Below are 17,750 nucleotides of genomic sequence, written 5' to 3'. Positions count from 1 at the left end.
TTAATATCTACCCTCAGTCACTGGCTTGCCCTCTCTGGTGGAGAAAGTTGCACGGGAGCCCACGCAAGTTTTTTCCGTGAATTAATCCTTTAATTTAACACCTACAGCTCCAAAATTTGACACTCATACACTAACATTATTAGTGAGGGACATATAGAAATCTAACGGATATGCAATGGTTCACTGTATGTAAACCATGTCTCATATCCTGTCGGGTTCTGTAATGATTTTACAGAAGCCGACAATTGAATTGAGTTATGCTGCTAACTCTGTATGAAATATAAATATACATATATGTGTGTGTGTGTGTCAAAGATATATATATATCTATATACATCTATATATACACACCTATTCTACGTGTATATATCTATTCTATTATATTCTAAACTATTCTATACTGTACCCGGCATCTGCCTGCTTTTACGCTATCTAGCTATCTATCTATATATATATAGAGAGAGGATTATTTGGTTTTTAAACGATATGTACAGTTTTTTTCACAATGCTATTTTAACATGAGTTTTTACAGAGAGAATTGCTGTCTGTAAAAGCTTATGTTAAAATCGCATTGCATACGAATGTCATACGGATGTTCCGTGTAAAAATCGCACGGAAATCGCATTACACTCGCATGACACTCGCATAGCACTTTTTTCAGTCCGGAAATCGGACCTTTTTTTTTCCTCACAAATTGGTATGAGCCCTTATGTGAGTCCTCTCTTAGACTAAAGTCTACATTTATATGGGAAGGTAGGATCCTGCTGTAATTAAGAATCATACAAGTTCTCAGAGACAAAGTACACATAAAAATAAAAATAATAAATGCGATAATAATTGGTGGGTATGTCAAATTGTAAGGAAGTAATGTGATCACCACCTCTTGTGTACCCAGGATATTTAATTAGGACATATTGGCTAAGATAAATCACAGCAAAAGGAAAAAACTGAATTGTAAGAGCTCAAAAATGAGTGAAAAGATTATAACTTTAATGATTACAACATAACATTGATATAAGGTGCAAGTGGGATCAAAACACCAGTAAAAAAGCAGATGCTAAACACGGGAAACACAGCTGAAATTAAGAGGTAGCAATAAATCATGGCAGAAAATCCAAGTAGCGTATATCCGAAATGCCAATTAGAAAATACATATGTTCATATTTGATATAAAGAATAATACTGGCCGATAATTGCAAATATATAGCAAATAATATGCATTATGACAGAAAGATATACCTAAAAAACGCAATATTAAGTACATGTGTTGAAGCAGCCAGATTGTTCTGATTCAGGTGAGGGTAAAGCCAATAATGGTCAAGTGACTTGTACTGCTGCTGCACATGGTACAATAGAGTAATACCTGCTGTAAGATGAAATCTGTCACCAGATGTGCCGTGCGTCCACCCCAACGTGTGTATCGGCATCTGCCTTCGTCAGGGGGTCACAGCACAGATGGTGACAGATCTACCTTACAGCAGATATTACTGTCACATTGCATATTACTTGATATATATTTGCAATTATCTGCCAGTATTATTCTTAATATAAAATTTTCACTTTTTAATTGGCATTTCGGATATACAGTTGTGGGCAAAAGTATTGACACCCCTGCAATTCTGTCAGATAATACTCAGTTTCTTACTGAAAATGATTGCAATCACAAATTCTTTGGTATTATTATCTTCATTTAATTTGTCTTAAATGAAAAAACACAAAAGAGAATGAAGCAAAAAGCAAAACATTGATCATTTCACACAAAACTCCAAAAATGGGCCAGACAAAAGTATTGGCACCATCAGCCTAATACTTGGTTGCACAACTTTTAGCCAAAATAACTGCGACCAACCGCTTCCGGTAACCATCAATGAGTTTCTTACAATGCTCTGCTGGAATTTTAGACCATTCTTCTTTGGCAAACTGCTCCAGGTCCCTGATATTTGAAGGGTGCCTTCTCCAAACTGCCATTTTTAGATCTCTCCACAGGTGTTCTATGGGATTCAGGTCTGGACTCATTGCTGGCCACCTTAGAAGTCTCCAGTGCTTTCTCTCAAACCATTTTCTAGTGCTTTTTGAAGTATGTTTTGGGTCATTGTCCTGCTGGAAGACCCATGACCTCTGAGGGAGACCCAGCTATCTCACACTGGGCCCTACATTATGCTGCAAAATTTGTTGGTAGCTTCAGACTTCATAATGCCATGCACACGTGTTATGAATGAGTCACCGTAGGAGGCAAAAACAGAAATACTAGCTAAGTCCAGAAAACCAGAGAAGTTGGCAGCTATCGGATTGCAGACCCCTGAACCTATCAACAACAGCTAGCAGTAGCCGTGGGGGGTTCCTACGGTGCCCTAGACCCCTCGATCACAGCCGGAGAACTAAATAGCCTAAAGACAGAAAGGGAAATCTAAACTGCCCCAGAGCAGACCCCAAAGCAATAGGCAGCCCCCAACATATAATGACGGTGAAGCAAGATGAAAAAACACTCACACAGATAGAAAGATAGGCTGAGAAAATGATGGGGCCCAAGCTAACTAAATAGGACAGGATAGAAAAGCTGCTGTCTGCAATCCGCCAAAACCCTATCAAAACAAGAGCCAACAGACTGATAGGGAAAAAGCCCTGAAGACGCTAGGCTTCAAAAAGACTATATCAGTACTCAGGTATTTTCTGAAGACATAGCAAAAAGGAATTCAGCTCACCCCAGCAGGGAATGGCAGAAATCCAGAAAAACAAGGCAAAACAAAACCAAAACACAAATGCAAAAAGCAGAGCAGAAAACTTAGCTTTTGAGGAGCAGGAATCAGACTGGTCTCCTAGAATCCCTCTGAGAAATCACCAGCAAGGCAGAAGGGCGTCGGCTGCCTTATATCCAGTCAGCAATTCCAGTCACCCAGTCATCATCATCCTGCTCAGGTGCTTGGTAATCAGCCTCACTACCTTCCTTCACCAGAAGAGGGAGTTCATCAGACTTCGATGGTGAAGGGGAAAATGAACTCACAACAGTAACCTCCCCCTTGAGGAGGGGTCACCGAACCCTCATCCATGCCACCAGGGCGATCAGGGTGAGCCCGATGAAAGGCACGCACCAATCTTTTGGCATGAATATCAGAGGCAGAGACCCAGGAATTATCCTCCTGACCATAACCCTTCCACTTAACCAAATACTGGAGTCTCCGTCTAGCCAGACGGGAATCCAGTATCTTCTCTACCTCATATTCCATGTTACCTTCAACTAATACAGGGTCCGGAGGTGCCACCCCAGGAACAACAGGTTCAACAAACCTCTTCAACAAGGACTTATGAAACACATTATGAATTTTAAATGTGACAGGAAGAGCCAAACGAAAAGAGACCGGAATAATAATCTCCAAAATCTTGTATGGTCCAATAAATCTAGGCTTAAACTTAGGAGAAGCCACCTTCATAGCGATATATTTTGATGATAACCAAACCATATCACCAACCATAAACTGGGGACCAATGGTCCTATGTCGGTTGGAAAACCGCTGGGCCTTTTCCTGGGAGAGAGATAACTTATCCACCACTTGGTCCCAGATCTGGTGCATTCTCTCCACCACAGTGTCAACACCTGGGCAGGCACAAGGCTCCACCTGCCCTGAAGAAAATCAAGGATGAATTCCAAAGTTACAAAAAAAAGGTGACATCAAAGTGGCAGAACTAGCTCTATTATTTAAAGCAAATTCGGCCAAGGGCAAAAATGAAACCCAATCATCCTGATCAGTGGAAATAAAACATCTCAAATACGACTCCAAGGTCTGGTTTGTTCTCTCCGTCCGCCCATTGGTCTGAGGGTGAAAAGCAGAGGAGAAGAACAACTGAATTCCCATCTTGGTACAGAAAGTCCTCCAAAATCTAGACACAAACTGAACTCCTCTGTCAGATACAATATTCTCAGGAATCCCGTGCAAGCGAACCACCTGTTGCAAAAACAGGGGCACCAACTCAGAGGATGATGGCAACTTAGAGAGTGGTACAAGATGAACCATCTTAGAGAACCTATCACAAATCACCCAAATAACAGTCATTCTCTGAGAGACAGACATATCAAAGATGAAATCCATAGAAATATGGGTCCATGGCCTCCTGGGGACCGGCAAAGGCATCAACAACCCACTAGAGCGAGAACAAGGTTTAGACCGGGAGCAATTCCCACATGACTGCACAAAATTCCTGACATCACGAGACAAGGCTGGTCACCAAAAAGACCGACTCACCTGATCTCTAGTACCAAAAATACCTGGATGGCCAGCCAATGCAGAGCAATGAACTTCAGACATCACTCTCTTCTTCCACTGGTCAGGAACATACAACTTTCCACTGGGACAACGCTCAGGTTTGTCCTCCTGGAACTCTTCCAGAGCACGTCTCAAATCGGGCAAGATGGCAGAAAGAACTACACCTTCGCCTAAGATGGTAGCAGGCTTGGTCACCACAGGAGAATCAGCAAAGAAGCTCCTAGAGAGGGCGTCTGCCTTGACATTCTTAGTGCCAGGAAGAAAAGAGACCACAAAATCAAAACATTTAAAAAACAAGGCCCACCTAGCCTGTCTAGGGTTCCTGGGCCGACTCCAGGTAAATCAAATTCTTGTGGTCAGTGAGGACCACGACTTGGTGTTTAGCTCCCTCCAACCAATGTCTCCACTCCTCAAATGCCCATTTCATGGCTAACAGTTCCCGATTCCCCACATCATAGTTACGTTCAGATGGAGAGAACTTTCGGGAAAAGAAAGCACAGGGATTCATTTTAGATGTTACAGGATCCTTTTGGGACAAAAACAGCTCCTGCACCAATCTCAGAAGCGTCCACCTCTACCTGGAACGGGAGTGAGACATCAGGTTGCCGCAAAACCGGGGCAGAAGTGAATCTTTGCTTCAGCTCCTGAAAGGAAGAAACAGCCTCTGGAGACCAATTCAACACACCAGCACCCTTTTTAGTCAGATCAGTCAATGGATTGGCAATACTAGAAAATTTTGCTATAAATTTCCGATAAAAATTAGCAAAACCCAAAAACTTCTGGAGGGCCTTCAAAGAAGTGGGCTGAACCCAATCATAAATGGCCTGTACCTTGGCCGGGTCCATTTCAATAGTTGACGGAGACAAAATAAATCCCAAAAATGAAATCCTCTGTACCCCAAAAAGGCTTTTCGATCCTTTGACATACAGGGAATTCTCCCTCAAGATCCGGAACACAGTCCGAACATGTTCCACATGAGAATCCCAATCCTTGGAGAAGATCAAAATATCATCCAGATAGATAATCAAAAATTTATCCACAAAGTCTCGGAAAATGTCGTTCATGAAGCACTGGAAGACAGAAGGGGCATTAGTGAGCCCAAAAGGCATCACCAGGTACTCAAAATGTCCCTCCAGAGTATTAAACGCCGTCTTCCATTCATCCCCATGCTTAATGCGGATAAGATTATACGCCCCCCTGAGGTCAAGCTTGGTAAACCAGCAAGCACCTTTAACTCTGGAGAATAGATCCGAAATCAGGGGTAACGGATACTGATATTTAATAGTAATTTTGTTGAGGGCACGATAATCAATACAAGGCCTTAATGAACCATCCTTTTTGGCCACGAAAAAAAAAACGGCACCTAAGGGTGAAGAGGATGGTCTAATATGACCCTTCTCCAACGCCTCCTTAATATAGGATCGCATAGCCTCGTGCTCGGGTACAGATAAATTGAAGAGCCGACCCTTGGGAAATTTACACCCCGGGCTCAGTTCAATTGCACAGTCATAACTCCTATGAGGAGACAAAGACGCAGACTCATTCTCACTAAATACATCATAAAAGTCCGCCAAATAGTCAGGAACATCATGCGACTGAGGAGAGGTGGAAAAAACCGGAGCCTCACTAAGGGCACACCAACAACCCCAACTCACCACAGACACAGATTTCCAATCCAAAACTGGATTATGAATTTGCAACCATGAAAACCCCAGAACAATGGTATCATGCAAATTATGCAACACCAAAAATCTGCAATTTTCTTGATGGTCTGGGGCGACCACCTGGGTCCAACACTGAGGTTTATTTTTCACCAAAGGAGTAGCATCAATCCCCCTCAAAGGGAAAGGCGTCCGCAGAGGTGTCATCGGAAATCCACAATGTTTAGCAAAATCCAAGTCCATTAGGTTCAGGGCTGCTCCCGAATCCACAAAAGCCTTGGCGGAAAATGTGGACAGGGAGCAGATCAGAGTAATTGCCAGAAGAAACTTAGGTTGAACACCACCCACAGAAAACATGTGTGCAAAACTTTTCTCTCGTTTAGGACAGACAGAAATAATATGCGAGGCATCTCCACAAAAAAACACAGCTTATTACGCCTTCTGAACTCCTGACGTTGCTCCCTGGACAAAACTCTATCACATTGCATAGGTTCAGACACTTGTTCAACAGGTGGCAACACCTCTCGTGCAGTCCTGCGTTCACGTAAACGCCGATCAACCTGAATGGCTAATGACATAGAATCGTCAAGACCAGAGGAAACAGGAAATCCCACCATAGTATCTTTTACGGCTTCTGACAAACCCTTCCGAAAGAGAGCTGCCAAGGCATTATCATTCCAGGTAGTAAGGACCGCCCACTTTCGGAATTTTTGACAGTACAATTCTGCAGAATCTCGACCCTGGCTCAATGTCAACAGGGTCTTTTCAGCCTGATCAATAGCATTAGGTTCGTCATACAACAACCCCAAGGCTTGAAAAAAATGCGTTCACATTAGTCAGAATAGGATCATCTGGTTTCAAAGAAAACGCCCAATCCTGGGGATCGCCACGCAGCAAAGAGATGACAATTTTAACCTGCTGTGCGGAGCTCCCTGACGAGTTAGGCTTCAAGGCAAAAAATAATTTACAATTATTTTTGAAATTCAAAAATTTAGACCGATCCCCAAAAACACATCAGGAGTAGGGATCTTTGGTTCCACAGCATGTGAATGAGCAAGGTAGGCGGAAAATCCCCGCACTTCCGCAGCGAGCTGCTCCACACGATCAGACAATTGATTTATCTCCATTGAGAGAAAAAAAAATTCCCCCTACGGCCTCAGAGATATAGAGGAAAAAATATACACACTTTTTTTTTTTATTTACATTTCTTTCCTGCTATTGAGTACCCTAGGATCTGCGGTATGGCGGGTGATTCTGTTATGAATGAGTCACCGTAGGAGGCAAAAACAGAAATACTAGCTAAGTCCAGAAAACCAGAGAAGTTGGCAGCTATCGGATTGCAGACCCCTGAACCTAACAACAACAACTAGCAGTAGCCGTGGGGGGTTCCTACGGTGCCCTAGACCCCTCGATCACAGCCAGAGAACTACATAGCCTAAAGACAGAAAGGGAAATCTAAACTGCCCCAGAGCAGACCCCAAAGCAATAGACAGCCCCCAACATATAATGACTGTGAAGCAAGATGAAAAAACACTCACACAGATAGAAAGGCTGAGCAAATGATGGGGCCCAAGCTAACTAAATAGGACAGACTAGAAAAGCTGCTGTCTGCAATCCGCCAAAACCCTCTCAAAAACAAGAGCCAACAGACTGATAGGGAAAAAAGCCCTGAAGACGCTAGGCTTCAAAAAGACTATATCAGTACTCCGGTATTTTCTGAAGACAGAGCAAAAAGGAATTCAGCTCACCCAGCAGGGAAAGGCAGAAATCCAGAAAAACAAGGCAAAACAAAACCAAAACACAAATGCAAAAAGTAGAGCAGAAAACTTAGCTTTTGAGGAGCAGGAATCAGACTGGTCTCCAAGAATCCCTCAGAGTAATTACCCGCAAGGCAGAAGGGCGTCGGCTGCCTTATATCCAGTCAGCAATTTCAGTCACCCAGTCATCATCATTCTGCTCAGGTGCTTTGTAATCAGCCTCACTACCTTCCTTCACCAGAAGAGGGAGTTCATCAGACCTCAATGGTGAAGGGGAAAATGAACTCACAACAGCCAAGTAGGTAACTATTTTTTTAAGCAAACTGGTGTCAATAACTTGTTTAAGACACTCCAACAAAATTTTACAGTAGCCCAGAAATGGCAGAAGTGTCTGCGCACTCAGATATGATCACTGTGACGCCCAAACCAATGTTTAACATAAATGCCCTGTATGTAACTAATTTTTTTAACAGCAAACTGGTGTCAATAACTTGTATAAGACACTCCAACATAATTTTACAGCAGCTGAGAAATGGCAGAATTTTTTTGTGCGCAATCAGATGTTATCGCTGTGACAGACAAACCCCTGTTTAAAATAAAAGCCCTGTGGGAAACTATTTTATTTCAGCAAACTGTTGTCAATATCTTGTATAAGACACTTCTTCAAAATTTTACAGCAGCCCAGAAATGGCATAATTGTCTGCGCACTCAGATGTGATCGCTGTGACAGTCAAACCCTGTACAAAATAAATTCACTGTAAATAATTATTTTTTAAATCAGTAAACTGGTGTAATAACTTGCATAGCCACTCCAACAAAATTTTACAGCAGCCCACAAATGGCAGAATTTTCTGCTCAGATGTGCTCGCTGTGACGGTCAAACCCATACTTAAAATAGCTGACCCTGTAGGTAACTATTGTTTTTTTCTGCAAACTGGTGTCAAGAAGTTGTAAGAGACACTCCAACAAAATATTACAGTGGCCCAGAAATGGCAGAATTGTCTGCGCACTCAGATGTGAGCACTGTGACCCCAAACCCATATTTAAAATAAATGTCCAATAGGTAACTATTTTTTTATCAGCAAACTGTTGTCAATAACTTGTATAAGACACTCCATCAAAATGTTGCAATAGCCCAGAAATGGCAGAATTTTCAGCACACTCATGTGATTGCTATGATGGCCAAACCCGTGTTTAAAATAAATGCCCTGTAGGTAACTATTTTTTTAAGCAAACTGGCGTCAATTACTTGTATAAGAAATGCCATCAAAATTTGACAGACTAGAAATGACAGAATTTTCTGTGCACTCAGACATGATCACTGTGATGGCCTAACCCCTATTTAAAATAAATGTCTTGTAGGTAACTTTTTTTTTCAGCAAACTGTTGTCAATAAAACAATAAATGAATAAGTGAATAAAACACTCCAGCAAAATTTTACTGTAGGCCTCATATGGCAGAATTTTCTGTGCACTCAGATGTGATCGCTGTGACACCAAACCCCTGTTTAAAATAGCTGGTGTGTAGGTAACAATTTTTTTTTCAGCAAACTGGTTTCAATAACTTGTATAACACTCTCAAACTAAATTTTACAGTAGCCCAGAAATGGCAGAATTGTCTGCGCACTTAGATGTGATCGCTGTGACGGTCAAACCCTGTTTAAAATAGCTGACCTATAACTAAATTTTTTTTTAAGCAAACTAGTGTCAATAACTTGTATAAGACACTCCTTCAAAAATTTACAGTAGCCCAAAAATGGCAGAATTGTCTGTGCACTCAGATGTGATCACTTTGACAGCCAAACCCCTGTTTAAAATAGCTGGCCTATGGGAAACAATTTTTTTTCAGCAAATTGGAGTCAATAACTTGTATAATACACTCCAGCAAAATTTTACAGTATCCAAGAAATGGCAGAATTGTCTCTGCACTAATGTGATCACTGTGATGGCCAAACCCTTGTTTAAAATAAATGCCATGAAGGTAACTATTTTTTAAGAAAACTGGTGTTAATAACTTGTATAAAAGAGTCCAACAAAATTTTACAGTAGCCAAGAAATGACTGAATTGTCTGTGCATTCAGATGGGATCGCTGTGATGGCCAAACCCCTGTATAAAATAAATGTCTTGTAGGTAGCTTTTTTCAGCAAACCAGTGTCAATAAATGAATAAAACACTCCAGCAAAATTTTGCTGTAGGCCCAAATGGCAGAATTTTCTGCACACTCAGATGTGATCGCTGTGACACCAAACCCCTGTTTAAAATAGCTGTCGTGTAGGTAACAATTATTTTTTCAGCAAACTTGTGTCAATAACTTGTATAAGACACTCAAACTAAATTTTACAGTAGCCCAGAAATGGCAGAATTGTCTGCGCACTGAGATGTGATCACTGTGATGGTCAAACCCCTGTTTAAAACAGCTGACCTGTAAGTAATAATTTTTTTTCAGCAAACTGGTGTCAACTTGAATAAAACACACCAGCAATATTTTACAGTGGCCCAGAAATGGCAGTATTGTCTACGCAGTCATATGTGATTACTGTGACAGCCAAACCCCTGTTTAAAATAAATGCAGTGTAGATAACTATTTTTTCAGCAAATTGGAGTCAATAACTTGTGTAAGACACTCCAGCAAAATTTTACAGTATCCAAAAAATGGCAGAAATATTTCTGCACTCAGATGTGATCACTGTGACGGCCAAAGCCCTGTTTAAAATAAATGCCCTGAAGGTAACTTTTTTTTTAAGCAAACTGATGTCAATAACTTGTGTAAGACACTCCAACAAAATTTTACAGTAGCCCAGAAATGGCAGAAGTGTCTGCGCACTCAGATGTGATCACTGTGATGCCCAAACCAATGTTTAAAATAAATGCCCTACACATAACTAATTTTTTTTATCAGCAAACTGGCATCAATAACTTGTATAAGACACTCCAACATAATTTTACAGTAGCTGAGAAATGGCAGAAATTTCTGTGCCATCAGATGTGATCACTGTGACAGTCAAACCCCTCTTTAAAATAAAAGCCCTGTAGGAAACTATTTTGCTTCAGCAAACTGTTGTCAATAACTTTTATAAGACACTTCTTCGAAATTTTACAGTAGCGCAGAAATGGAAAAATTGTCTGCGCACTCAGATGTGATCACTGTGACAGCCAAACCCCTGTTTAAAATAAATGCCCTGTGTATAACTATTTCTTTTATCAGCAAACTGGTTTCAATAACTTGTACAAGACACTCCAATAAAATTTTACAGTAGCCCAGAAATGGCATAATTGTCTGCTCACTCAGATGTGATAGCTGCAATGCCAAACCCCTGTATAAAATAAATGCCCTGTAAATAACTTTTTTTAATCAGTAAACTGGTGTAAATAACTTGCATAAAGACACTCCAACAAAATTTTAAAGCAGCCAACAAATGGCAAAATTTTCTGCACAGATGTCATCACTGTGATGGCCAAACCCATACTTAAAATAGCTGACCCTGTAGGTAACTATTTTTTTCTGCAAACTGGTGTCAAGAATTTGTAAAAGACACTCAAACAAAATTTTTCAGTGGCCCAGAAATGGCAGAATTGTCTGCGCACTCAGATGTGAGCACTGTCGCCAAACCCCTGTTTAAAATAAATGTCCTGTAGGTAACTATTTTTTATCAGCAAACTCTTGTCAATAACTTGTATTAGACACTCCATCAAAATGTTACAGTAGCCTGAAAATGGCAGGATTTTCAGCACACTCAGATGTGATCGCTGTGATGTCCAAACACCTTTTTAAAATAGCTGGACTGTAAGTAACACTTTTTTTCAGCAAACTGGTGTCAATACCTTGTTTAAGACACTCCAGCAAAATTTTTACAGTAGCCCAGAAATGTGAGAATTTTAGGCACACTCAGATGTGATCGATATGACGGCCAAACCCCTGTTTAAAATAAATGCCTTGTAGGTGACTATTTTTTGTAAGCAAACCGGTATCAATCACTTGTATAAGAAATGCCAACAAAATTTTACAGTAGACCAGATATGGCACAATTTTCTGTGCACTCAGACGTGATCACTGTGACGGCCTAACCCCTGTTTAAAATAAATGTCTTGTAGGTAACTATTTTTTTCAGCAAACTGGAGTCAATAAATGAATAAAACACTCCAGCAAAATTTTACTGAAGGCCACGAATGGCAGAATTTTCTGCGCCACTCAGCTGTGATCGCTGTGACACCAAACCCCTGTTTAAAATAGCTGGCGTGTAGGTAACAATTTTTTTTCAGCAAACTGGTTTCAGTAACTTGTATAACACACTCAAGCTAAATTTTACAGTAGCCCAGAAATGGCAGAATTGACTGTGCACTTAGATGTGATCGCTGTGACAGTCAAACCCCTGTTTAAGATAGCTGACCTGTAACTGATAAAATTTTTTCAGCAAACTGGTCTCAATAACTTGTATAAAACATGCCAGCAAAATTTTACAGTGGCCCAGAAATGACAGTATTGTCTACGCGGTCATATGTGATTACTGTGACTGCCAAACCCATTTAAAATAAATGCATTGTAGATAACTAGTTTTTTCAGCAAATTGGAGTCAATAACTTGTGTAAGACACTCCAACAAAATTTTACAGTATCCAAGAAATGGCAATATTGTTTCTGCACTCAGATTTGATCACTGTGATGGCCAAACCCCTGTTTAAAATAAATACCCTGAACTTAACAATTTTTTTAAGCAAACTGGTGTCAATAACTTGTATAAGACACTCAAACAAAATTTTACAGTAGACCAGAAATGGCAGATTTGTTATGTCCATATTTCTCTGAAGTGGTTATAATTGCTGGTTTTATTGCATATGGTGTATGTAAATGATGCTTGTTTTTAATTTTATTTTTTATTGTAGGGGTTTTTTAAGACACGTTCAGGTAAAAGGTGGAGTTTTTTTGTTCACACGTGGAATAAATTAGTGTTTCCTTGAGCCTGAACATAGGACCTGTTGATGTGCATTGTGCACGAAACGGCTGTCGTCTGTCTTTTTACATCTCTCCCGTGCCGATGCCTATGCTTTGTCAATATGAAATAAAGTGAATCATTTCAAGTGAACGGTGAGTGCCATCCTGCTGTCTTTTTCCACTATGACATACTCGTGTTTACAATAGCTGGCCTGTAGGTAACAATTATTTTTTAGGACACTGGTGTCAATAACATGTATAAGACACTCAAACAAAATTTGACAGTAACCCAGAAATGGCAGAATCGTCTGCGCATTCAGATGTGATTCCTGCTTGGCCAAACCCCTGTATAAAATAAATGCCATTTAGGTAACTATTTTTTTTATTAGCAAACTGGTGTCAATAACTTGTATAAGACACTCGAACAAAATGTTACAGTAGCCCAGAGATGGCAAAATTGTCTGTGCACTCAGATGTGATCACTGTGACAGCCAAACCCCTGTTTAAAATAAATGCCATTTAGGTAACCTTTTATCAGCATCTTCTGTCAATCTACTATATAATTGTCTAATTCTGTCTGTCTGTCTGTCTGTCTGCAATGGAAATCCCACCTCGCTGATTGGTCGCGACTAATCAGCGACAGTTGCTTAGTTGTCGTGGCAACACGGCCGCATTGCTTATTGTACAGGCACATTACAGCCATTAAAGGCATCACTGCTGCGTTGCTCATTACACAGGCACAGTCCTGTACATATTCTGGAGTACAATACATTAGGTAATTAGGTAACAGTAGAACAGTGACTGCAGCACTGGGTGTAACTTGCGTACAAAACATTAGGTGACAGCAGAAAAGTGAATGCAGCTCTGGGTGTAACTGGAGTACAATACATTAGGTAAGATCTAAACACTGACTGCAGCTCTGGCTGTAACAGGAGTATAATAATGCTTTAGGTAAGAGCAGAACAGTGACTGCAGATCTGGGTGTAACTGGACTACAATACATTAGGTAGAAGCAGAACAGTGACTGCAGCTTTGGGAGTAACTGGAGTATAATACATTAGATAACAGCAGAATAGTGACTGCAGTTCTGGGTGTAACTGGAGTACACTACATTAGGTAACAGCAGAACGGTGACTGCAGCTCTGCGTGTTACTAGAGTACACTAAAATAGGTAACAGCAGAACAGTGACTGCAGATCTGGGTGTAACTGGAGTACACTACAATAGGTACAGTTGTGGCCAAAAGTATTGACACCCCTGCAATTCTGTCAGATGATACTCAGTTTCTTCCTGAAAATGATTGCATACACAAATTCTTTGGTATTATTATCTTCATTTAATTTGTCTTAAATGAAAAAACACAAAAGCGAATGAAGCAAAAAGCAAAACATTGATCATTTCACACAAAACTCCAAAAATGGGCCAGACAAAAGTATTGGCACCCTCAGCCTAATACTTGGTTGCCCAACCTTTAGCCAAAATAACTGCGACCAACCGCTTCCGGTAACCATCAATGAGTTTCTTACAATGCTCTGCTGGAATTTTAGACCTTTCTTCTTTGGCAAACTGCTTCAGGTCCCTGATATTTGAAGGGTGCCTTCTCCAAACTGCCATTTTTAGATCTCTCCACAGGTGTTCTATGGGATTTAGGTCTGGACTCATTGCTGACCACCTTAGAAGTCTCCAGTGCTTTCTCTCAAGCCATTTTCTAGTGCTTTTTGAAGTGTGTTTTGGGTCATTGTCCTGCTGGAAGACCCATGGCCTCTGATGGAGACCCGGCTTTCTCACACTGGGCCCTATATTATGTTGCAAAATTTTTGGTAGTCTTCTGACTTCATAATGCCATGCACACGGTCAAGCAGTCCAGTGCCAGAGGCAGCAAAGCAACCCCAAAACATCAGGGAACCTCCGCCATGTTTGACTGTATGGACCGTGTTCTTTTCTTTTAATGCCTCTTTTTTTCTCCTGTAAACTCTATGTTGATGCCTTTGCCCAAAAAGCTCTACTTTTGTCTCATCTGACCAGAGAACATTCTTCCAAAACGTTTTAGGCTTTTTCAGGTAAGTTTTGGCAAACCCCAGCCTGACTTTTTTAATGTCTCGGGGTAAGAAGTGGGGTCTTCCTGGGTCTCCTACCATACAGTCCCTTTTCATTCAGATGCCAACGGATAGTACGGGTTGACACTGTTGTACCCTCGGACTGCAGGGCAGCTTGAACTTGTTTGGATGTTAGTCGAGGTTCTTTATCCAACATCCGCACAATCTTGCGTTGAAATCTCTTGTCAATTTTTCTTTTCCGTCCACATCTAGGGAGGTTAGCCACAGTGCCTTGGGCTTTAAACTTCTTGATGACACTGAGCACGGTAGACACAGGAACATTCAGGTCTTTGGAGATGGACTTGTAGCCTTGAGATTGCTCATGCTTCCTCACAATTTGGTTTCTCAAGTCCTCAAACAGTTCTTTGGTCTTCTTTCTTTTCTCCATGCTCAATGTGGTACACACAAGGACACAGGACAGAGGTTGAGTCAACTTTAATCCATGTCAACTGGCTGCAAGTGTGATTTAGTTATTGCTAACACCTGTTAGGTGCCACAGGTAAGTTACAGGTGCTGTTAATTACACAAATTAGAGAAGCATCACATGATTTTTCAAACAGTGCCAATACTTTTGTCCACCCTCTTTTTTATGTTTGGTGTGGAATTATATCCAATTTGGCTTTAGGGCAATTATTTTTGTGTTTTTTCATTTAAGACAAATTAAATGAAGATAATAATACCAAAGAATTTGTGTTTGCAATCATTTTCAGGAAGAAACTGAGTATTATCTGACAGAATTGCAGGGGTGTCAATACTTTTGGCCCCAGCTGTAACAGCAGAACAGTGACTGCAGATCTGGGTGTAACTGGAGTACAATACATTAGGTAACAGCAGAACGGTGACTGCAGCTCTGGGTGTAACTGGACTACAATACATTAGGTAAAAGCAGAACAGTGACTGCAGCTCTGGGAGTAACTGGAGTACAATACATTAAATAAGAGCAGAACAGTGACTGCAGATCTGGGTGTAACTGGAGTACAATACATTAGGTAACAGCAGAACAGTGACTGCAGCTCTGGCTGTAACAGGAGTACATTAGGTAACAGCAGAACAGTGACTGCAGCTCTGGGTGTAGCCGGAGTACAATACATTAGGTAACAGCAGAACAGTGACTGCAGCTCTGGGTGTAACTTGAGTACAATACATTTGGTAAGATCTGAACAGTAACTGCAGCTCTGTCTGTAACAGGAGTATAATACATTAGGTAAGAGCAGAACGGTGACTGCAGCTCTGGGTGTAACTGGACTACAATACATTAGGTAACAGCAGAACAGTGACAGCAGCTCTGGGTGGAACTGGAGTACAATACATTAGGTAACAGCAGAACAGTGTAACAGGAGTATAATACACTAGATGGTGGCCCGATTCTATCGCATCGGGTATTCTAGAGTCTCTGTTAAAATAAAAAATAGTTATATACTCACCTTCCGACGACCCCCGGACTCTGTCCCTCCTTTCACTACGCTCCCGGCATCTTCCAGTCCCAGTAATGCTTAACGAGAAGGGCCGGAGATGATGTCACTCTCGCGAGAGCGCGATGTCATCAGCGGTGTTTCGCGCTAAGCATTACTGGGACCGGAAGATGCCGGGAACATGGAGAGGAGAGAAAGAATCCGGGGGCCGTCGGGAGGTGAGTATATCACTATTTTTTATTTTAACAGAGACTCTAGAATACCCGATGCGATAGAATTAGGCCACCATCTAGTAAATTCTGTAAGACACTCCAACAAAATTTTACAGTAGCCCACAAATGGCAGATTTTTCTGCACACTCAGATGTGATCACTGTGACGCCAAACCCCTATTTAAAATAGCTGGCATGTAGCTAACAATTTTTTTCAGCAAACTGGCATCAATAACTTGTATAAGACACTCAAACTAAATTTTACAGTACCCCAGAAATGGCACAATTGTCTCAGCACTCAGATGTGATCACTGTGATAGTCAAAGCCCTGTTTAAAATAAATGCCTTTTTGGTAACTTTTTATCAGTATCTGGTGTCAGTAACTTGTATAAGACACTCCAACAAAATTTTACAATAGCCCACAAATGGTAGAATTTTCTGCACACTCAGATGTGATCTCAGAAACTCAAGTTGGAGACAAAGTGATTTGTGGTATTGCCTCTCGTTAGTATATAGAATGAGATCTGATTGGCTAGGTGAGACGCTAAGTCAAATCCTAAGTCATATTTCAAGGCTCATTAAAGGGTCAATAATAACTTGTAGGATCGCTACTTGCAGTAGATGACACTAGAGTTCAAGTTCTCTTCCTCTCTGAAGAGACAATTTGCATATTTAATTTCCCAGAGGAGCATGCATGGCATTTAAGTCTCCTCATACTGTCAGACCTAGCATGTCACTCTCGACAGTGAGAAACCTTACCCCTTAGATCCCTTTTGTTATCTTTCAAACACTTCGCTAACATCTTCCATTTTTCCATGACATCCAGTTTGTTTCTGAGCTGGTGAAAACTCCTGGTCTCCCAGTATTCCTGTCATATCCATAGCCCTAGCATGCTCCATAACAAACCAGTTGTCTAAACCTGTGTTCCATTCTTCCTCCTTCTTCAGACTTTCAGAACATTTAGTTTTGTTTTCTTTGTTTTTATTCAGCTTGTCATATTCTTTGCAGAGACCTTCCACATGTTTTCTTGAGTCTTGTGGGATGCTTACCTTTGCCAAGACATCAATAACATCACTAGCTGTAAAACGAGCTGCATCACAGTCTATTTAGTCATTTTCTTGTAGTAGTAGAACAGAGACATAGCCTCTCTCTTGGATGGCAGTTTAGGTGAAGATAAACTACTATCAGACATTTGTCCAATAAGTCAAAAGTCAGTTTTGGTTCTGGCTGTTGGCTTTGATATACTGGAGTGCTAGCTTCTCTGTTTGATGTTTTATTTTTGCAACCCCTGTAAAAGGAGTATGGTGTACAGGAACTGATGCAAACAGTAACAGACTGTGTTTCTCAGTAAGAGACATTAATCCCCTCTGAGCGGTATTGAAGTGGCAACCTCGGGGAGGAGGAACAGCATCAGAGGACCGGACTG

At 41.0% G+C, this 17,750-nt stretch overlaps 2 protein-coding genes across 3 annotated transcripts in view; one reads left to right on the top strand and one right to left on the bottom strand.

Moving 5' to 3' along the window:
* Nucleotides 1–12,757, top strand: part of PCTP (phosphatidylcholine transfer protein) — a 115,839-nt gene extending 103,082 nt beyond the window's left edge. For both annotated transcript variants that reach the window (XM_073588107.1, XM_073588105.1), the window contains one exon: nt 12,558–12,757. Coding sequence is in view for 1 of the 2 variants with exons in the window: in XM_073588105.1 (XP_073444206.1) it covers nt 12,558–12,621 (64 nt within the window). In the remaining variant the exon portion in view is untranslated. The remainder of the gene's footprint in view (nt 1–12,557) is intronic.
* Nucleotides 12,758–17,100: 4,343 nt separating this feature from the next.
* Nucleotides 17,101–17,750, bottom strand: part of LOC141099844 (uncharacterized) — a 170,244-nt gene continuing 169,594 nt past the window's right edge. Inside the window, exon 4 of the mRNA XM_073587884.1 lies at nt 17,101–17,373. Coding sequence (XP_073443985.1) covers nt 17,101–17,373 — 273 coding nt within the window. The remainder of the gene's footprint in view (nt 17,374–17,750) is intronic.

Source organism: Dendrobates tinctorius, unplaced genomic scaffold (genome assembly GCF_039654945.1).
Source record: "Dendrobates tinctorius isolate UK_male_01 unplaced genomic scaffold, ASM3965494v1 ptg000103l, whole genome shotgun sequence".
Lineage (NCBI taxonomy): Eukaryota > Metazoa > Chordata > Amphibia > Anura > Dendrobatidae > Dendrobates > Dendrobates tinctorius.
The sequence above is the reverse complement of the archived record's forward strand: the minus strand, read 5'-3'. Positions and strand labels throughout refer to the sequence as shown.